Source organism: Perca fluviatilis, chromosome 20 (assembly GCF_010015445.1).
Source record: "Perca fluviatilis chromosome 20, GENO_Pfluv_1.0, whole genome shotgun sequence".
Lineage (NCBI taxonomy): Eukaryota > Metazoa > Chordata > Actinopteri > Perciformes > Percidae > Perca > Perca fluviatilis.
In genome coordinates this window covers 13,597,924-13,618,366 of record NC_053131.1, presented here as the reverse complement: position 1 = coordinate 13,618,366, position 20,443 = coordinate 13,597,924, and the positions used below count along the sequence as shown (strand labels likewise).

The 20,443-nt window shown below is 42.3% G+C and overlaps 1 protein-coding gene across 3 annotated transcripts in view; it reads left to right on the top strand.

Annotated features, from left to right (window-relative positions):
* Nucleotides 1-20,443, top strand: part of fndc3ba (fibronectin type III domain containing 3Ba) — a 107,725-nt gene that overhangs the window by 33,228 nt on the left and 54,054 nt on the right. For all 3 annotated transcript variants that reach the window (XM_039785544.1, XM_039785545.1, XM_039785546.1), the window contains one exon: nt 19,016-19,092. In XM_039785544.1, the coding sequence (XP_039641478.1) occupies nt 19,016-19,092 (77 nt within the window). The remainder of the gene's footprint in view (nt 1-19,015; nt 19,093-20,443) is intronic.

Below are 20,443 nucleotides of genomic sequence, written 5' to 3'. Positions count from 1 at the left end.
TAAACATTATAAACAAATCATAAACGTTTATGACATAACACTTCTTTTAGTAAGTGTCATTCGGTTTTTTGTCATGACAAGTTATGGTTAGGGTTATGTAGATACCTTCAAGTAAAGTGTTACCCTCTATTATTATATAAACATGGTGGTGTAGTGTCTTTTTATTGTATTATTATTATTATTATTATTATTATTATTATTATTATTATTATTATTATTATTATTATTGTTGTTATTATTATCTAATCACACAATTATGTAAATCAAGTTTAATCCAGACTTGAAGTAAAAGGCTCCTGGACCACATATTTTACTTTTGACCACTAGATAATCCCAAAACTAAGGGTGGCTGTTCTGGTACAGGTCACAAGGAAAAGCACTCCTGGCTATTGAGAGGTCCTACATAAGGCCTTACATAATAATGTTGTATGGTTAATGATAAACCAAAGTTATGTATGGGTTAAAGAATATAGTCAGACATAGTCAGCATTTTGGGAGATGGGGAAAGACAGAGTTAACACCCCAAAAAGGTGTGACTTTTGACTAGCATCAAATTTTTGATTTTATTTGACCTCTTACTGTAGGTAGGCCATTGGGTTACATTTATTTCAGTTTATTATAAAAATCAAATGGATGGAGACTTGAAACTGGCTTAAGATGGGGAGCCCACACAGGGGATGTCCTATGCTAGTTTTTCTTCATTGTGTGGTGATAGAGGTGAAAGCATGGATTCTTGGAAGTTGAGAAGCTGACTCTCAAACCTAGGATGTTGTAACTTCCCATCAGCACGTGGACATAATTTTAATGATGCAACTTTGCACATATTTGTATTATTATAAATTAGGAGTGAATGTGTTTGTAAAATTGTATATTCTAATGTTTTGTACTTCTTTTGCATTGAATATTTATTTAGTTTGACCTACCTGCCCAGGGAATACGGGTGGAAAATAGCAATTGGGCTACAACCTGGTGCAATGCATCTCTCCTTGTTCTTATACAAGGTTAATGGTTAATTGTGCATCGTCCCTGTTTAAACAAAATGACATTACAACATAAACATTGTAAAAGTGAATTGCCTATCTCGAGCAAATTTTAAGTCTCTACACCAATGTTTGGCCTTCACCTTAATTGTAGTCTTCTAGGAGAGCAGTCAATAATGCAGCACTAAGGGTGAGGAAAAGGAAGTGAGGGGGGGAAATGCTTGCGTCTACGCGTGTTATCTTCAAATAAAAAAAGAAAAACAAAGACTAGTTGAAAGCATAGTCAGTGACAGAGTGGGCAGCCATGGTCTCACTCTCTGGCTGCATCTGATATCAGTACATAAAAAAGACTGGAAATGTAAGCCACTTACTGTAGCGGCTTTTAAAGACGGAAAGAGGTGGCACTAACGCGGGAATTCCCCAACTCTTGTGGAATAGCGTCTCACTTTGATGATGTCAGCAGAGTAAGCTGGTGCTTAGAAACTTTGAAAGGGCGCCTTTGTTTTTCTGCTCAATCTCTCTCCATCTGTCGGTCTCTCGCTTCTTCTCTCACTCTTGCTTTAAACTCTGTGAAGGTTTTCTTTGAGTGAGAGCACTTTTGGCTGAGACACTGACTTCCCCCTACAACACCCCCCCCACCCCATACTCTATGTTGTAACTAATTACAGCCAGCCTCCTTTTCTCTGCCCGCAGTGTAATTACATTTTTCCCTGAAATCGGAGGGATCGCCCTAGGCACAGATAATGCCAGATAGAAACAGTAAATGATCGGATGGACGGATGCAAAGATGTGCACGTGCAGTTGACGAGACAAGAAATGTATCAATATGGATCAAGGAGCTGCAGGAAGAGGGATAAAAAACAGATGGAATAATGGTGTTACTGTTTACAGTGAATAGATTAATGAGATACCAGACACTGATTTGAGAAAACGCACAGCATTGACGTATTTGGGGTCTGGCCGCTGTCTGTTTATTGGTGTGGGTGCATGTGTACACTTGCATGCAAAATTTAGCATCGAAAGCACAGTGTGTATCTGTGTGTGCTTTTGTTTGGGTGCCTTTTACTACATTCGACGACAGTTAATTGGGCGGGTGGCTGGGGGCTTGGGGTCATGTTTGAAAGCACATGTTATTAATGTGGAGGGCCCCACACACACACACACACACACACACACACACACACACACACACACACACACACACACACACACACACACACACACAGACACACACTCTTGCTGTCTGTCTCTATCTGGGGAGGCCACTGGGTTTAATGAGAGGTGGAGTGTGGCAGTGTGTTTTGAAGGCTAACTGAGTCGCTCTTTAGACAGAGACTCAGTGTGATTACTGAGACCTCAGAGCTCCGGGTTTGCGCATGCTTGTGTACTTGTGTGCCTGCGTGTGTGTTTGCACTCTGGCGTACTTCTGTGCAAGTGTGTGTGACAGAGAGCGAGATTACAGAGACCTCAGGACTTTTTTATATAAAGTAACCTCTGTTTAGCTGCTGCACTGCGGTGCATGCATGCAAACATTCATACACGTACACATACAGGCACAGATGGTCTGCCAAGGCAGAACCAGTCTGGAGAAGTCGACACAGCAGCCAAAAGAGATTCTTTCATAGGAAGAATCAGCCTCCCTTCTCCTCTGCTCACTTCTCTTTCTCCCTCTTTTGCTCTTTTACTTTTTTCCTTCTTTTCTGCCTCTACCTTAGAGCAAACCTGGAGCACCAAAGAGATTATTGTATTTGTTGGATTGATGTTAAGTACTGCTCATTAGCCACACTACCACTTAATGCTTCTGGCTGAATTATGCTCTTTTATTTGGATTGAACGTTTGGGCTGAATTGTATTAACAAATTCCATAACCTCAGGGCACAAAAAACCCTTTTAGAACTGCACTGTGCACAGTGGAATAATTCACATTTGCCCTGAAATGTGGTTTTCAGTTATTTTAAGTAGTTCAGATTTGCTTTCCTTGCTCTCTCGTATCGGCGGTTTTCTTTTTTTTTTTTGAGTCTGTCGCTGTTGATTTGCTTCCATGACTTTATGGGTGTTTCTTTGTGCCACTTTTGTTTTAGTGAAATCAGTTTATCTGCCTCTAAAATCCTTTCCTGTATCAGTCTGTTAATGATCATGCACTGTGTGTGTGAGAGTCTACATGCCTCCATCCCCTGTTTAAACACACTGACCTCCCGATGCTCCAGGGGTCAGCTTTAACTGAACCCCCCCCCACAAACTCCCAGTCTATCTTTCGGGTTGCATGTATACACTTTTCTTCCTCCATTCACCTCCCCCTCTAACCCCCCCTCATTTTTTCTCTCCCTCCCCCACTAAGACCATTCCCCTGAGCTTTCCCACACTCACATCAAAGGACAAGACTCTAGAGGGTGTGTTAGAGCACCCTGCTATGGAATGTGTGTGTATGTGTGTGTGTGTGTGTGTGTGTGTGTGTGTGTGTGTGTGTGTGTGTGTGTGTGTGTGTGTGTGTGTGTGTGTGTGTGTGTGTGTGTGTGTGTGTGTGCGTGTGTGCTTTACAAGGCTGTGTTGGTTTACTGTTGTTTGCTCTTTGTTGGACTTTTATGAGGGATGATGAGGCCAGGGGGTGAAGAGCAGGAAGCTGTGCCCTGCCAGGGAGGATGTGACATCATGAAATATGGGTGGCAGCAGCCACAAGTCTCGTGTTGAGTTTGATTACGAATAGTCAACAGTTGGTTGGTTTGATTTATACAACATCATGCAACCTTGGGTGGCCTTACTGGATGTCCTTAATGGTTAATCTGTGCTGCATTTACCTTGAAATTAATCATTTCGACACCAAAAACTTCTCTTTTGCATGTAGAAAATATCAGCAGGTACTAAGTACTCAATGTCTTTTGAGATCAAACTAACTTGTTTGCAGAAAGACATTTGTTTCTACTACAGTGGAGTGTTTCCAATGCCATATAGGAGGCTAATACATCATCTTGGATATGTGGCAAAATGTCTTGTAGAATGGGTGTTTATTAGGAAAACTGTTTCTTTAGCACAAGCATGTAATACAACTTTCTACGTAGAGTTAGCATGTTTCTCCTTGTTTAGCTTAGTTTCCTTAATGTGTTCCATGAAACAAAAACAAGCAAAAAGTTCCTACAGTTCATTTTGTTATGGATAAAAAGGTCAGTATTGAACTGAATTGATTATATTAACAACAGTTGAACTTGAACTCAGTTTTACCTGAACATACTGGCCTCTGTCTGTAAATGCAGAATGCAGGCATGATGAAGTCCATTCTCACTGCTGCATCAATGCAGTTGCATAATGGGAAATGTAGTCCTACGCTCTGCTGCTGTCTGGTTAGCCCAGGCTTTTCTGATAAACAATGGTTACGGTGGATGCTGCCTGCATGACCTCAGTGATGTGGTCTCTGCGCCAGCTGTGTGCACATGTTTCTGGACAGAGAAGAGTGTGAATCGTGTCATGGTCTGTTTTGTGTTTTACCCGCAGATGTGCGTTGTTTGCTCTCCCTTATTGTTACTCTCGCTCCGTCTGCGGGTACATCCTAATTCTGTTATTTCATATCTCCGCGCTCCTGAAATCGTCATTAAGGACGTTCCACTTAACTTACTTCTGCTCAGTTGCTTTGATGGAGGATACACAAGAGTACCATAGGCGGAAGTGTGTAAAATGTGTAAGTAGTAATTAGATGCTGCATTGAAATCACATCACCACAACACTGCAGTTTTATCACATTACTGATGTGGATAGACAAATATTGTCAACAACTAACATTGAATATTATTATTACATTTAGTAGTAAAATTTGGTATTGCGCTAAATATTGGTCTGATTGATGACACATTTTTCTTTTGGCTGTCCAGTATTCTTGCTGTTGTAATTGTCTATTAGCATAATTTCCATACTGTGATACTATAGCCATAAATCACTGTGTATAAGTGACTATAGTTGAGCTATTTTCATTTTGTACAAAATGACGAGACAACTAAATTGTTATTATACATAATGAGGCATCATAATAATCTGGGATTATTAAATAATGCATCTAAAGTGAAAACAAATTGATAAACGCAGATTCAAATCATGGTCTGATCAGTAACTGACGTCAATTCAGATGTTGGTGTTTCCTCGATGCCCTCCTCCTTCCTGTTTTATTTTTTTATTTTTTAATTGGTAGGAACTAAGCGAATAAGGGAAATGAGGAGATGATGAAAGGCATTGGGATGTACCCTGTGTTTTTCTTCCCTTTCATCATTCAGTCTCTCTGTCCCTTTCTCTATTTTCGTCTCACTTCATTTGTCTCAGTTTCTCCCTGCTTGAGTGTTTGTCTGAGATGGATGGACGATGCTGATATTCCTCTTGCTGGTTTCACTGCATCACTTCACAAGCATGCTGAGCTTCTCTTTCGCCAGACTCCTACTACACTGTGCACTTCTACACTGGGAGCCCTTTGATGTAAATGGAAATAGCTGGTTGAGAGACATATGGTGGAATGTCTCGTGGCCTGTGTTTACATGGCTCTAAACAATCTGGGGGAGATAACACAAATACACTTTTCTCAGAAAGGCCTAATTAGAGTTCTGTTTCGGACCGTCCCTTTTGCTGCTTGTAGCTCGAGGTGGTTGTTTTAGGAACTTTTCAAACCTGCTGTAAAATCCACCCCTTTGGGACAGTGTGTCAATCAAACGGTGCAGGATTGAAAATGAGCTAAGTGGAAGACAGCTGACTGATGTCTGTATTCCCATTGGCCTTTCAGATGAAACGATTCTTAGCATGTGTACTGAAATTAACATAATTTACACTTTATGAGTTATGATCCCTTATTTTGTAAAAAGAAAAATGTGTGTGTGTGTGTCTGTGTGAATGGGTGTGACTAGACAAATGAGTGGGCGTGTTGTTATTGTTATGCCACTTGCTTTTAGCCCCAGGCATAATGATTCCTATAACCGATTAAATGTGTATTGCATATTTATGCATGATGAATGTTTCATGTTTCTAATGTTATATTCTGACTGGTTTATGTCGCGGTTATATGAAAACAATGTTCAAACAACTTTACACGAGCTGAGGAAAAACCGGCCTGTTTTCCAAATTTAGATATAGATATTCTAATAGGTTTTTCTATTTAGCATAAGAAGCATGAGACTTGTATGAACCCATAAAGGAATACTTAATCAAATTATTCAAATTTGGAGGTTTTCACTGGACAGCGGTGTGATTTTCAGAAATCGTAAAATCTACAGATTTTACTATCCGCATCCCCAATACAAGCCCACCATTATATTTAAATCTCCCAGTACTCATGTTGTGTGTCAGACCAGGAAACCATATCAAAAGTTTTGCTATAGCAAGCGTTAAGGCTCAGACAGTGAAGTCTCAGTCTTGTGTTTTGAGAGCTAACACACACTGTTGATTTTTTTTCTTCTCTCCCGTCTGTTTAAAATGGGTTCAAGTTGACGACTGCTGTGTCTGTATTTATGGAATATGCTTTGCTGGAAAAAGGGTAATGGGATGGTTGGCATCATATAATAGGGAAATCGTGTGTGTGTGTGTGTGTGTGTGTGTGTGTGTGTGTGTGTGTGTGTGTGTGTGTGTGTGTGTGTGTGTGTGTGTGTGTGTGTGTGTGTGTGTGTGTGTGTGTGTGTGTGTGTGTGTGTACAGTATTGTGTGTTTGGGTGCATGCATGCATCTGTATGTATGCAGTTTAGGCTTGACAGTCAGAAAGACCTTTTTTCAGAGGACTTACCTTAGTGTTTAGTGTGAGTGTTTTAATTTTGTGTTATGTCCCGTTGGATTTGGGGAAAGTGGTCACCATGGGAACGGACTCTCCCTCCAGGTGGTGTGTAATGGAATGTGGTCCCTCTGGGCACAGTGTTGTGTGTGTGTGTGTGTGCTGTACATGTGTTAGTGTGTGGCATACCTGTCTTTTTCTTTTTCCAGTATTTTCCACTCAAATGTACTTTGTAAGAAACAAAAGGACAGAGAGGACTGGTTTGGTTCATTTGGCACGGGTTAGTTAAAAGTGTGTGTGTGTGTGGCAGAGAGAGAGAGAGATTGTTGTTGTATGCCCTGCCCAGCGCTCACTTATAAACCCAATGCCCTCACAGTAGGGCATGAGGAGGCAGAATGAGGAAGGGAGGGAGGAAGAAATGGAGTGGAACTGAAACGATAGAATGAAGAAAGGTAAATAAAGGGAGCGAGACAGAAAGAAGAAAGAGGAATAGGGTGAGAGAGAGAGAATCAGACGCTGCATGTCTGGTCGTGTCCGCTGCCATGCATTACGGGCGAGGCCACTTCCTCTATGCGATGACCCCATCTACCCCGCGCTGCTGACTTGGTCCGGTCTGCCAGGTCCTGGTTTGCTGTTGGGACTGGCCCACTAAGGGCAAAATAGTGGTGGGAGGAAGAGTGGGCAAAACACTGGAGAATACTGTGTCTGTCTTCGTATGTAAGACTGTGTGAAAGTGGATGTGTGTGTGTGAACAGCAGCTGTGTAGAGGAGAGAGTTTGCAGAATTTTCCAGAGAAAGAAGGAGAGCTTTTCCAGGGATGAAATTCTTGGCTCCCTTGAAGCTCAGGGTACAGCTGGAGCACTTCTCCCTCCCTCCGCCCTCATTCCCTCCTCCTTTCCCTTTCTTTCTGACCTCCTTCACTTCCTCCCTTGCTTCCCTGTCTCTCCTTCTCCCTGTGTTCCTAGCTTGTAGTATTTTTTGATTTCAGTCTTACATAACTCCAGCTTGAGTTTGGGTGATTTGCATGCGGTTTTTAAAAATGCAATGACACTCGACCCGTTAAAAATGTTGATTCCTCTCCACATGTTGCTCATGCCAATTTTCGGATTAGATTCAGTCCGATTGGTTGAATCTTTATTGATAACATGGGCCTGTTGTAGCTGCAAGTGGTGATGGGATACATAAAAAAACGAGTGGGATTTTAAAGAGGATTAAATACACTTGTGATTGTTTCGTCATCACGTGTTATCAGATTTTACAGGGAAGCCCCTCTTTTTTTTCTTCTTTTGCTCTGATCTGATTGGATTTGAAGGGGGGAGAGTGTGTGTGTGTCAGTCAATGGGAGGGCCCAACCACAGAGGTCGAAAACAATGATCGGAGGGACTGGTAGAGCAATAGATTTGATATTGGTCTAAAAGAGAAGTTAGTTTGACTGAAATACTTCCCTTGTGTGTGTGTGCGTGTGTGTGTGTGTGTCCCTGTTTCGCCCCCTCTCGCATATAAACACAATATCTACATATCTGTACTTCCTTGCTTGTCTGATCACCCAGCAGCCATGGGTCACACACACACACACACACACACACACAACACACACACACACACACACACACACACACACACACACACACACACACACACACACTCATGAACACATACTGTACACGCACACACAGTGGAATTCAGAGATGGGGAGTGGGGGGGAAAGTCCCTGCTAATCTAGGACTTTGAGTATTGCCTTCTTTCTTTCCACTGAGATTCACACGACTTCTCTTCTCCCTACACACACTTTCTCTGCTCTTTGCGGTGGACGCAAACTCAGTGATGTTTGGATTGTGACTCATGCACCAGAAATGCCCCACATCAACATGTGAAGAGATAGAAGGAGGAAAGTGAAGGAAGGACGGGACAGGAGAATAGAGGGAGAGGTGTACAGCTGGGTCCAGACGTAGCAGGTTGTGTGCACAGAGGGGAAATAATTAGTAAAAATGACTGAAAGCAGTGCTGTTTCTTTAGTCGGTCAAGGTTTAAAAATGTGTTGCATCTTGAGGATTCAAGGGAGTGAGAGAAATGGAAGGGCGCATGGGAGGGAGAGCAGGAAATGATTGTTAGACTCTGGGTCTGTTTACACACCAACAGCTGTTGCATTTCTTTGCTCTCTCTCTTTCTCTCACTTTGTCTCTCTCCTTCCAGACATGTAGACTTGATTAGGGAATGGATACAATGAGTCACCAGTGCTTGGATTGTGTATATTTGCGTGTGCACGTGCATGCTTGCACATGTATGTCAGGAGTCTGCGCCGTGTCCACGCGCAGGCGTGCGTGAACGGCAAAAGAGATAAGTGGAGTATGTCGCTCGATGCATTGTGTGTTGCATGGTTACCAATCCCAAAACAGTTATATCTTCAAGCCCGAGAATAGCCTCATGTGATAATACTGGAACAGATCGTGTGTGTGTGTGTGTGTGTGTGTGTGTGTGTGTGTGTGTGTGTGTGTGTGTGTGTGTGTGTGTGTGTGTGTGTGTGTGTGTGTGTGTGTGTGTGTGTGTGTGTGTGTGTGTGTGTGTGTGTGTGTGTGTGTGTGTGTGTGTGTCCATCCGTCCCATTTGGTTGTATGTTATTTGTGCCAAGGTGACCGTGATTTCAGTCAGTGTAAACTATTCAAATGTCAGGGCACTTCAAGTCGTGTGTGTGCGAGCGAGCGTGTCCATGTCAGTATGACATTTTAAACGTTTATGCACATATGCCCAGGTGTTAATCTGGGCATTTATCTGCGGTTTTGAAATCTGTTTGTCTTGGTGAATATGAGCTGTGTGTGTGTGTGTGTGTGTGTGTGTGTGTTACTGTAAAGGTATGTTTGTGCATGTTGACATTTTGAGAACAAAGCATGGCTGGGCTCAGTGTCCCTCCAGACGTTACGTTGCTCTCCTCTGGAGCAGACCCAACAGCACAAGTAGGTCGGTCGACAGCACCCCTCCTCTGGGTGGGGGAGATCTGGGCTGGGTGGAGGTATGGGCTGGCACCCAGGCTACAAGCTGAACACTAAACAGATCTAGGCTTGTATGCTTAAGGACTGTTACAGTGATCAGGACAGGATAAGATGTAGATGTTAACATCATATTCTAAGAAATTTAACCCTTTGAAATAAGCAGAGAAGCTTTTTTCTTCCTATGTTAGATCTAAAATGGGGGGGGAGTTGTTGTTTTAGAGGAAAAATCTGATAGTCGGCCACTTAGGATCTTTGTTGAAAAATTCTTCAATAATTTTATAACCTGGCTATAGTGTGTCTTACTAACGATGACCCTAATGTGTTTTTTTCCCCCGATGAAATGGGTGTATCACATTTGGGGACAAAGCTCTCCATTTGGAATTATTAATATCTCTAAAAATGCAAAAGAAAAAAGAGTGTTAGATTTTTTTTTTTAATAACATTTAACATTGTTTTCCAATGCTCTGAGGCTATTGAGTGCGCTGCTGCTGTCTTGGCCAGTTCTCCCTTGTAAAAATAAAACAATACTTAAGCTCATTGGGACTAACGTGGATAAATAAAGGTTACATAACTAACTTAAAAGTAATTAATAAAGTTTAAAAGATGCCAAGTTTTTAGGAACTCCTGGAGACCAGCGCAGACCTGGAGAGACTGGCAGTTTCATATTAGAGAAAACATTATGACTTGGAATATAAGCACTACTCAAGTACTTCAAATATTATTAAGACATATTTAGATTTATTTATTTTAGTATTATTTCCAAAATGATGTGTCCAGCATAAAAATGACACCTGTTGTGTTGAAGTGATTGATAGCACAGGAATAAAATTATATTACTGGAAACATTACTCTTTAGCTGAGAAAAATGTCACTTTTCATTGACTGTATGTCAAAACAGTATTTATGATGAATGATAAATTAGTATATTTATTTTTGTATTTACTTTGCAAATTAAATATATATTGCATTAACTGTTAGATGTAGCTTCCCCCCCCTGAATCAGATAAGAAATACATCTTAAAAATGAAAGAATTAAAGATAGACAGATGACAGTAGATAAGCTGAAGGAGAAGAAGGTTACAATGGAATTGAATCATAGACAGTAAAATAATTGACACAGTGACGTCATATATTTCGACGAAGACCAGTGAAGTCCCTCTTCCGGTGATGGCTGAGCGTTACTGTGTAGCCTCAAAGTGAGCTTGAAGACGTAGATGTGACGTGAGCAACCTGTCTGAAAGTTATAAGTCTTCCGGTAGCTGTGCCAAGAGAAATCTCAATCATTGCCAATCTTGCAGAGACGGAGAGGTTAGGTATATGTAAGGAGATAACCTAGGCACAGGCTAATTATTGCTAACTAAAGTGCTAGTTAACATTAGTAATTAAACTTAAACCGCTAATGTAAGTCGAAACTGCCTGGGAGCTTCTCCTGTACTATACGGTAATTCCTCTACTATGCGACAGCAAGTCGCGTGGTTATGACACAATCGTTAGCCTATTTTTTACAAAAAACGTCTGGTTTTTAAGGTAATGGAGCCTTTTATACATTGTCGTGTTTCTTTAGAAATAAACAAATAGTCTTTAAACGCTTCAGATGTAAAGTTATTCGCTGTCAAAGTGACACCAAAATGAATGGCAGTCAATGGGATGCTAACGGGAGGTGATGGCTTGTTAGCCTACAATCTCCCCATAGGAGGTACGCTTTGCAGATGCTCGCTTACCCCACTTCAATTGAATCCCCTCGCCAACCAGGGACGAGGAACACTTTTACTACCTCCGGGCAAACAACCAGAGATGGAACTGAGGACTTTCATGCACAGATCCGGCAGTTCTGTTTGGCAGAAAACCTCTCGACCATCAGACCCCAAAGAGCAATTGGCCTGGAAGGGGGATTTTGCACAAGCAGGGGTGGAAAGTTTTCTCCACTGTTGTTGCAAAAGCTTTAATTCTTTATTTTTTTTATTTTTTTTTTTCATAATCTGGATGGAGGGGAGAATGCTTTATTTGAAATATGAAGCCGAACCAGTGGGCTAGTAAAATGCAGCCCTGGTTTTACAAGCCTCATAGTGATTGTTTCTTCTTCTCTTTTTAATATGCTGATGTCAGATGTTAATGAAGTCGTCATGGCATTGATAGTTTCATCAGCTGGCATAACGGAGAATGCTTTGTCCTCGTTCTCTTATGACACTGTTATGTAACTTTGAGCTTGGAGGCCTTAAATCGAGGGGCTCACTCTTCCTCAGGAATGTGCTTACACACACACACACACACACACACACACACACACACACACACACACACACACACACACACACACACTCACTATGTACATACAGTAAGACCCAGTGTTCAAACGTAGCAACTTTCCAGCTTATGATTTACATTCCACAGCAAATCAGCAGCTCGCTCAAATTACAGACAGTCGCACAGAACATAGTCAGGATCAGAGAGTGTGTGTGTGTGTGTGTGTGTGTGCTTGCTAGTTTCTGCATCACTCTGTAGAGTGTTGGTGTCGTTGACTTGTTACTGAGGGCAGGGCAGCGCAGGAAGTCCTGACTTCCTCCTCCATCACTGAGCCTCACCCGGCCCCCGGCAAAGATGTCCGCCGGTCTTGACTCACCGGAGATGGACCGAAGGGCTCTCTTGTGTGTGTGTGTGTGTATTTGTGTGTGTATTTGTGTGTCTGTGTATGTGTATGTAGCACTAATCCGGGATGTGTAGCTACTGTACACTGCTATTTTAAAGTTGTCTACCACATTTCCTGCAACAGCAGGCTCTGTCTCCTGCCCCTCTATCTCTCTTTTTATTCTCTCTCTTTCTTTTTCACTAAACGTCCCATCTCGTGTGTGTGTGTGTGTGTGTGTGTGTGTGTGTGTGTGTGTGTGTGTGTGTGTGTGTGTGTGTGTGTGTGTGTGTGTGTGTGTGTGTGTGTGTGTGTGTGTGTGTGTGTGTGTTGTGTGTGTTGGCCAGGCAGTAGAGGAAGCTGTCGTGGGAGTGTCTTGCTCTTGGAGCTCTGAGGACAGATAACATTACCCTGCTGATGCTTACATAACTTCCAGGCAACGCCACGTCACAACTGACCCAGACACACACACACACACACACACACACACACACACAAACACACAAACACACAGGAATACGAATACCCATCTAGATTGGACAGCTGCCTCCATGGGGCTCTGATAGGGTATACAAAGAGTGTGTGTGTTGTACTTTAACGATCTTTCTCTATTTAGTAACGGTATGTTTTTTTGACTGTGCGTTTTATGGAAATCCATCCAGTCCAGTTGTTTTGTATGCATGTCAGCTCACAAACTCTGGTTGGTCTGATACCACACACACACACACAAACACACACACAACCACACACACACAACACACACACACACAACAACAAACACACACACACACAACACACACACACACACACACACACACACACACACACACACACACACACACACACCTTCCCAAGAGGGTCTGCGTTTCCTTTCAATGTGGTCACCACATGTGCAGGGCTGAAATGAAGGGAAGGAGACAAAGTGTTTCACTTCTTTTAAAAAGCTAAATACTGCTTCAGTTCGACGGACAGAACACCAACTGATACACACAGTTGAGCTTCAATATTCACACTCATTGTCTGCACTGTTGATCAATAGATGAGTGTGTTTATGCAGTGTGCATACGTTAGTGCATTATTACGGATGTAAGTTATTGGCCGTGTGTGAGACCAGGACTCTGTTTGAGTGTGTGTGTGTTGTGCTTTGGGGGCCCAGTCACAGCTGTCTTTAACAGCTGTATCATGAAACATCTGATGAAATGTTGCATCATCTCCTGTGTCTGTGTATGTAGGCAAATGTATGTACAGGCAGCTGGACTACATCATAAGAATGTGTTCTTTTTTTCTTCTTTTTTTTTTTTGGAGTGAGTCCGTATTAAACATATAACAACACCTATCCGCCTTCCTGTCAGCTCTTCCCCCTGTGTGTCAGTGTTGTTGTTTTGTCTTTGTTACAGTGCCTTGTCATCATTCATGTGGTTCTCTTGGATGCTTTAGACAGCGGGCTCTCAAACAAATATGTGCACACGTCACTGACCCCCTGAAATGAATGCACATCTGACCACAGACCTCACATTTATTTCAGTGACCATCACAATAGGAATGTTAAATCATTGATGTGGTATAGTACAACTTAAAGGGTAACTACCATTTTTTTTTTATGTTTTTGTGTCTAAGTGACTGATGGGAACAACAATCTTTGACATTGGTCCAGTATTAAGCGAGATCGTGCAGTCTGCAGCGGCGAAAAGAGCTACAATGTAAGTTAATAGGGCAATTGTCTAGCTTGTATTTACCTTCACAAAAGTGCTCGTTTTGCCACTGAAGGGCTCGGATTAATATTCTAAGTGTCTGACAACATTATAGAAAGGATTTCTAAGGAGGTCAACCTTTCTCTTAAAGAGTAAGATCCTTTTTTTAAACATAAAAACATCTGCGAAATTGAATTCGCTAAAGCCACCATACTCCATGTAAATAAACAGTAATTTTAGCATCGTATAATACACTTCATTCAAAGTTGACAGAAACAAAAACTATAAAAAGCCGTTTTGGGTTGTCTTTCCACTTTTCCAACCATCACAACTCTAGTTTTGGTTGAAATAAACACAGTTTACAGATTTACATGTGAAAATATGTTGGCCCTATACACGCTAAAAGTAGCCTATTGTTTTTTTGAATTGAGTCTGGTGGGTTTAGCGCTAGCAACCAACGTCAGAGCTGTTTCTGGTTAAACAGAAAGGTCTTAAAGAGGTTTTAAAGGTCTATCTCTGAAGGGATCCTTTCCATAATGTTGCCAGACACTTAGAATATTAATCTGAGCCTGTCAGTGGCAAAATGAGCACCTTTTGTGAAGGTAAATAACAAGCTGGACAATTACCCTATTAAAGCAACACTAAGTAACTTTTCCCGCTTCGGTCCCCCTACAGGTTGGAAGTGGAATTGACCGTTCACAAAAGCCACGCCCCCTAGTTATTGTTACTACGCCCGTCAAACAATTGAGAACCAGACACATAGCCATGGCTGGGTTGAGCTCCATACCTATTGGTATAAGTGATTGGTTTTGGAGTAATGCAGCAGACATATCCTCCAGGGCACGACAGAAAGGGCTGCAATATGCAGTGGCGGGATATGTTCAATGACCGTCAACCTCTCGCTAAACTATTTGTGTCGATAGCAACATGTGCTTGACAGGCTAACAGCTATCAGGCTGCCTGAATTTCCTACGGAATAATAAAGTATCTAATGTTCTAACTTTACTACTTTCGATAATAATGCTATATAGAACCACAACTGTTAACTTAAGTCCAGTTTTACAGATTGTAACTGTTATGTACTTAGCTACTTAAACTACTTATTGATAATTGATATAACTTAGCTCGCTAGCTTTACTTACCTTGGAGCAGACATATGTAGCTATGCTTATTAATCTTCGAGGCATTTAGCTGTGAGTGAGGTCTCCCACACTGCTTAATCCATTGTCGGCATCTTTCCGCTTGAGTCTTGGGCTTTGGAAAGGCGAAAAAAACTACCCCTCCCTCTAAACTTTTGGGGTACCTGGTGTCAGACTTGCAGGTGCCATAGGCGCATTGTTTCACCATCTTGCTGAAATCGCAATGTTTGACGGGGGTCCTTCTCCTTAGTTACAGTTGCTGAGCTAGGATTGGACGAGCACCGTTTGAGGGCGGGGTTTTGCGAACGGTCAATTGTCCGTTACATTATCCAGTTCATTCAAACTACAGATCCGCTACCCAATCTGGCAAACTTGCATAATATAATGTAATGGACAATTCCGCTTCCAACCTGTAGGGGGACAGAAGTGGGAAAAGTTACTTAGTGTTGCTTTAACTTACATTGTAGCTTGTTTCGCTGCTGCTTTTTTAACTACATAACAGAAATGAGAGTGAAACCTTTGATAAAAATCATAAATTTAAGCTGGTGTAGCCTTTCAACATTGGTAATCTATCACAACATTAACACTGTTACATTAGTATAAATATAGAAAATATACATTGATAACTAAGCAGATGGCAAACCTGCCTTTGCATAGCATTTTACATTTTGAACCACCTGATTGGATTTCACAAGAAATCTGTTGTTCCTCTTGCACAAACTGAGCTAAAGTTATTGATAATCATTGATTAATTACCATGCGTTTACTGTTAGGTCTTAGTGCAGGCAATGTGGTTGTAATGAATGTTAATGTTTTCTTATATATATATATATCTCTATCTATCTATCTATATCTCAGAATCACATGTACATCACTGATATTTTGAAAAGGTTTTTCGGAATGTGTAGAACAAAACCTTCAATTACTCTTTTTTTCATTTCAGGTTGCTTAGAGGCATACATTTAGACAGTAGAATTTTGTAAAAGATAATAAAATATGATTTCATAATCATGATATGATATCCTTGAAAGCCAATTAGTAATAATATTAAATTATCACCCACTTATACTTTTTGTGGTTTGAGAATTGCATGTAGGCAGTGAATGAGAAGGGCCGAGCACCAGGATTCATGGGATACGTGGTCCTGTTGTAATTATGAGAAGCACTGGTCTTGTCTGTTTTTGGAAACTATTTGAAATTATCAACCGGAGCCGGATACCCCCTTGGTGCCCCTCAAATGGCCAGATTACACGCTTACATGCTTATGCCCTATAGTTGCTCAGGTAATTTAGTGATGTCATCCCACATGCAGGATATGATCTCATAACTGATCTCTGACCTGACCTCTCCGGTAGTCGGAAGCGGAAGAGGCAACAGATGGAAGATGAGAAAGGTGTGGGGGGTGGGGGGTGTTGTCTGGGATTCCAGCAGGATTAGGCAGAGGAAGTCGTGACTGTGTTTGTGGTGCTTAAAGGGCAAAACTGGAGGCAAGACGAGAGAGTGACGTTACCACAGTGTGGATCATAGACCACATTCACTTTTACACACACATGGGCACAATAACAACCACTTGGGTACACACGTTCATCTGCTTGATTACCCTGAGCTATTCTAAACGGCAAACAGTCTAATACTATATGACTTACAGCAGTTTGTGTGTGTGTGTGTGTGTGTGTGTGTGTGTGTGTGTGTGTGTGTGTGTGTGTGTGTGTGTGTGTGTGTGTGTGTGTGTGTGTGTGTGTGTGTGTGTGTGAGAAGGGTAGTAGGACAAAGAGGGTCTTGTATTTTGGGGAGGGGTTGGGGGGTAGTTGAGCCTGTTGGGTCCAGTCCTGGGGGCCAGGGATGGGAATGTTCTGTGTGTGTGAGAGCAGAGGAATGCTGCTGTTTGCTGAGTGAAGAGCACAGAGGCAGCAGAGACTGTCCAAACACACGTCTGTTTGTCAAGAGAGAGAGAGAGTGTGTGTGTGTGTGTGTGTGTGTGTGTGTGTGTGTGTGTGTGTGTGTGTGTGTGTGTGTGTGTGTGTGTGTGTGTGTGTGTGTGTGTGTGTGTGTGTGTGTGTGTGTGTGTGTGTGTGTGTGTGTGTGTGAGAGGGGGCGACTGAGACACATCGAGAAAGTGTGTATTAGGGACAGTGTGCGAGCAAGAGGTAAAGTGTGCTATGAACAGTGATGGAAAACGGTTTAGAGGAGCTGTGTGTGTGTGTGTGTGTGTGTGTGTGTGTGTGTGTTCTCCCCATGCTATGACCTTCTACTCAATGAGGACTTTCATAGTCTCCATGGTAGGGGAGCAGACAGGACTGAAAGAGGTCTGTCTCTTCATACCTGTGACCTACTCACTACACACACACACACACACACACACACACTGCACACTTTGCTCAGGTTGTGTTTGTGTGTGCGTAGGTGTGTGTGTGTGTGTTTGCTATACCGTTACCTGTTTGTTAGGCTGGTAAGAGGTCAGGGAGGTGGGTGAGAGATGGAGGAATGGAAGGAAAGAGGGGATGATTTAGAAAAGGTGATGAGAGAGAGGAGAAAAAAGGGGGGGGAATGAATTAGGGAAATAAGTATGAAGTAGGAAAGGATGAAGTGAGTAATATTTTTAAATGAAAAGAGGGACTTGATGTGAGTAATAGATGAAGGGAGGGAAAGAGAGAAGGATCATGCAGGAGAAATTCCTGAAAATTTGGAAGGAGGATAAGGGGAAAGGAGAGCAGGATGGAGTGAGTAAGAGCAGTGAAGGTGTGGATGGAGGGAAGAATAGTTAAATATGTGTGACATAAGAATATATGGAAAGAGAGAGAGGGAGAGAGGAAATGAGAGAAAAGCAAGGGAGGGATGAAAAAAGGAGTTGAAGGGTCACTTCACCTAAATTTCAAAAGGAAAAAAGCCTTAGTTTAGCTACCAGAGCCAAGTGATAAAATATGTTGGGGTTTCTGTAATTTGGACAAAATGACCCTTTAAAGGATATCATGTTTAGAATATTCAACTGACATTTGACCGAAACTATTATATCATACTTCTACAAGTATGATATAAAAGTTTCGGTTAGTTCGATAGCTATTAGCTATCGATTAATCCGTTGGAGTAATTTTTTATGAAACGAAATGCTCTGATTCCAGCCTCTTAAATGTGATTATTTTCTAGTTTATTCATGCCTCTATGACAGTAAACTGAATATCTTTGAGTTGTGGACAAAACAAGACATTCAAGGATGGAATCTTGGGCTTTGGACTGATTTTCATTTTCTGACATTTTATAGACCAAATAACTAGTCGATTAACTGATAAAATGATCGACAGATTATTAAAAAAGGAAAATAACCGTTAGTTGCAGCCCTACATACTTGTGTTTGTAGGTAGTAATGGTGTTAGTGTGTGAGTGTGTGCGCGGTGTGATTTATTCGAAGGCCAAGTCTGCCTCCAGCTGTCCCAACGGGGTCCCAATGACTTTACCAGCTGCAGACCTCCATCACAGAGAGACGGAGGAAGAGAGAGTTGGAGACAGATTGTGGGGAGGGCGGGGGGCATGGATTGTGGAAAAGTCAACATCATTTTCAATCTGCTAATTCTATTAGATTTTCTTGCTTCTCCTTCAGAGCTGAGTTTTTTTTTTTTTTTTTTTTTTAGTTTCATCCATCTCTCCATCCATCCATCCATCCATCATAATGCTAAAGACATCAGCATCTCCAAGACCTTTACGTCTATTTGCCAGATATAAGGTCTTACCTTTGGTACAAGTTGATTCACTGGAAGAAAGGGCATTTCGACATATGTGTCACACTTCACCCTGGCCTGCCCCCATGATTGACACATGTAGAATTTTCTTCAGCTGCCTGGTTAAATGAAGAATTCTTCTCCTCCCCTGCAGGTCCTGCTGAGGTTCCCATGATGTCCCCGAATGGGTCAATCCCCCCCATCCACGTACCCCCAGGATACATCTCACAGGTTAGTTTGTGTGTTTGTGTTGAGAAGTGTGTGTTCTCTATTGGATGTCCTCACAAGAACAGTAAGATGAGAAAAATCTCCCAGAGTGAGGATTGTATCAGTAGGCTTTTAAAAATAAGTTTGCCATGAATTGAGTAAATGTTGGGTTTGCCATGTTACTGCTGTGGAAGGGTTAAAGGTTATTGAATCATCAAGTCAATGAGTCAATAGTCTGTCCTCACAAGTATAGTGTTACAAGTACAGCTGTGGTCTGCATGTGGTCGGATTGTGTTTCTATGCCAATGGAAGTCAGGTCATTGGCTCACCGTGGGTGTGTGTTTGTGTTTGCATGTGTGTGGGTCCACTAATGTGTGAGTAGGGACTGGTCCAAGTGTGAGCGGGAAACACTGTCACTCTTACATAAATAAGCCTGATAGGGGAGACAGGCACTGGGTGGGTAGGCTTTTGGGGGTGAGGGGTGAAAGAAGGGATGGATGGAGAAAGAGCACTGCTGTGGTGGAAAGTTGTGCATTGACAGATGGATTTTGCATGTGTGTGTGTGTGTGTGTTCTCAGTGGTTTGTGCTAATGACTACATTGTGATGGTGGGTGGGTGTGTGTGTGCACATGTGCATGCATATTTGTACGTCCCTTCCAGTTTGTATTATTCTGTGTGTGTGTGTGTGTGTGTGTGTGTGTGTGTGTGTGTGTGTGTGTGTGTGTGTGTGTGTGTGTGTGTGTGTGTGTGTGTGTGTGTGTGTGTGTGTCCTTGCCAGTAAATGTTGCGTGGGTTTGTTGGTCGGATCCACATGTACTCATGTCGGGACTTTGCCCTTGTTTTCCTGTAAACACTCTGTTTTTCTCCTCGGCAGCGGAGGAGGGGGTTTGAGGGGCTGATGGAGGGCCCCCTCTTCTTCCTCCTCCTCCTCCTCCTCCTCCTCTTGTTCTTGTTCTTCTCCACCTCTCTCAGTTGTTCTCACTTGGATTAGTTCTGTAACCCTCTTCCTCCCATCCTGACCCCCTTTAATACTCTCACTCTTTCTGTCTTTTCTGGCACAGAGTCTGTTGCTTCTCAGTGTGTGTGGGGGTTTTGGGGTAGAGTGTGTGTGTGTGTGTGTGTGTGTGTGTGTGTGTGTGTGTGTGTGTGTGTGTTGTGTGTTGTGTGTTGATGTTGTTGTTGTTGTTGTTCTTAGAGACCAGCAGATGATTTCCCCTCTCTGCAGGGAGTGTGTGTGTTCGCTCTCTGCTTGGAATGCCGGTCTGTGAAAGTGTCTGAATAGTTGGAGTGTCTGTGTGTGGAATGCAGGCCTGTGAAAGTGTCTGAATAGTTGGTGGGGTGTGTGTGTGTGTGTGTGTGTGTGTGTGTGTGTGTG